The 1,281-nt window shown below is 60.4% G+C and overlaps 1 protein-coding gene across 1 annotated transcript in view; it reads left to right on the top strand.

The window, feature by feature from the left end:
* The window catches only part of ARHGEF10L (Rho guanine nucleotide exchange factor 10 like), a 17,809-nt gene that overhangs the window by 3,598 nt on the left and 12,930 nt on the right, over positions 1-1,281 (top strand). The window contains 1 exon segment of the mRNA XM_035901869.1: positions 479-587. Coding sequence (XP_035757762.1) covers positions 479-587 — 109 coding nt within the window.

The raw sequence follows: 1,281 nt of genomic DNA, 5'->3' as shown, positions 1-1,281 counted from the left end.
ACTTTGCTCTCTCACACGTCAGACCCCGGCTGCGAAGAGGGGATGGATGCGCTCGTGCCCCCCTTCCCTCCCTCCTCTGTGCTTTCGCTGCATGCCCCTGCTTTGCCCATGCCTGCTTGCCCGCGGCCGCATCCCCGTGGAAGGAGGAGAGATGCTGGAGCACCCTTCTCCCTTGGCCACGTGCCTCCTCTTCCTCCCCGTCGGGCTGCGTGGGACAACGGGGATGATGCTCGGAGGGGATGTCCCCAAGGGGATGGTACTGCTGCATCTGGATCTGAAATGGGGGACGATGCTCAGAGGAGATGTCCCCAAGGGGGTGGCACTGCTCTATCTAGACCCAAAATGGGGGCTGATGCTAGGAGGGGATGTCCCCGAGGGGATGGCATTGCTGTATCCGGACCCGAAATGGGGTCGTGGTGCTGCCTCAAGCTTCCTGGTCCCTCTCAAGCCTCCTGGTCCCTCTCATCCCCCTGCCCAGATGACCCAGCTGATGAAAGCGGCCAAAAGCGGCACCAAGGATGGTTTGGAGAAGACCAAGATTGCGGTGATGAGGAAGGTGACGTTCCTGCACCGGAAAGAAGCGCCAGGTAAGTGGGGACCACCCCCCTTGCTTTTGAGAGCCAAAACCTGCCTTTTTGAGGATTTTTTTTGAGTCCTTATGGCCTTCAGCTTTTCCTTTTGCTGCATTATTTTCTGCATTTTAAGCTCCTCTTTGATTTATCTTTTTTTTTTTCCCCCCCCACTCTTTGCATCCCCGTGCAAGCTCGGTCAGTTCAGCTCACTCCTTGCTCCGAGCACCCACGTCCTTTTGGGAGCAGGACCGTGACCCCACCGCACCAGCACCCGTGGGTGCCCCCCTTGGACACAGGGCAGGATCTACCCTGAAATACAAATTTTTTGGGGGTGTTTTCCTAACCCTCCCGCTGTTTTTTTTTGGAGGGGGAACGGAGGGGGAGGGCGGCGGTGGCGGAAAAGCAGCCGCCTGCCCGCTGGAGCTCGAGGGGCTCCCTGGAGCATCACGGGGGAGGTAGGATCCGGGCGGGTGGCCTCGTGGCTCGGCCGGGGCTTCCTGGGGGATCTGGCGTGTGTGTTCCAGCCTGGCTGCATGTCCCTGATTCAGTTTAGCTTTGCTGGGGTGGGGGCTTAAATACTTTTGGGGTCCCCGGGGTGCTGGAGGGCATCCCGTCCCCAGGGTGCTGTGGAGCATCCCATCCCCAGGGGATGGGGATGGGGAGAAGACGCTGGCAGAGCTGGGGGGTCAGGGCGCGGGTCCCTCCCGCC

Source organism: Egretta garzetta, unplaced genomic scaffold (assembly GCF_000687185.1).
Source record: "Egretta garzetta isolate BGI_Z169 unplaced genomic scaffold, ASM68718v1 scaffold69, whole genome shotgun sequence".
NCBI classification, from domain to species: domain Eukaryota; kingdom Metazoa; phylum Chordata; class Aves; order Pelecaniformes; family Ardeidae; genus Egretta; species Egretta garzetta.
Note: the sequence above shows the minus strand (reverse complement) of the source record. Positions and strands in the feature narration are given on the sequence as shown.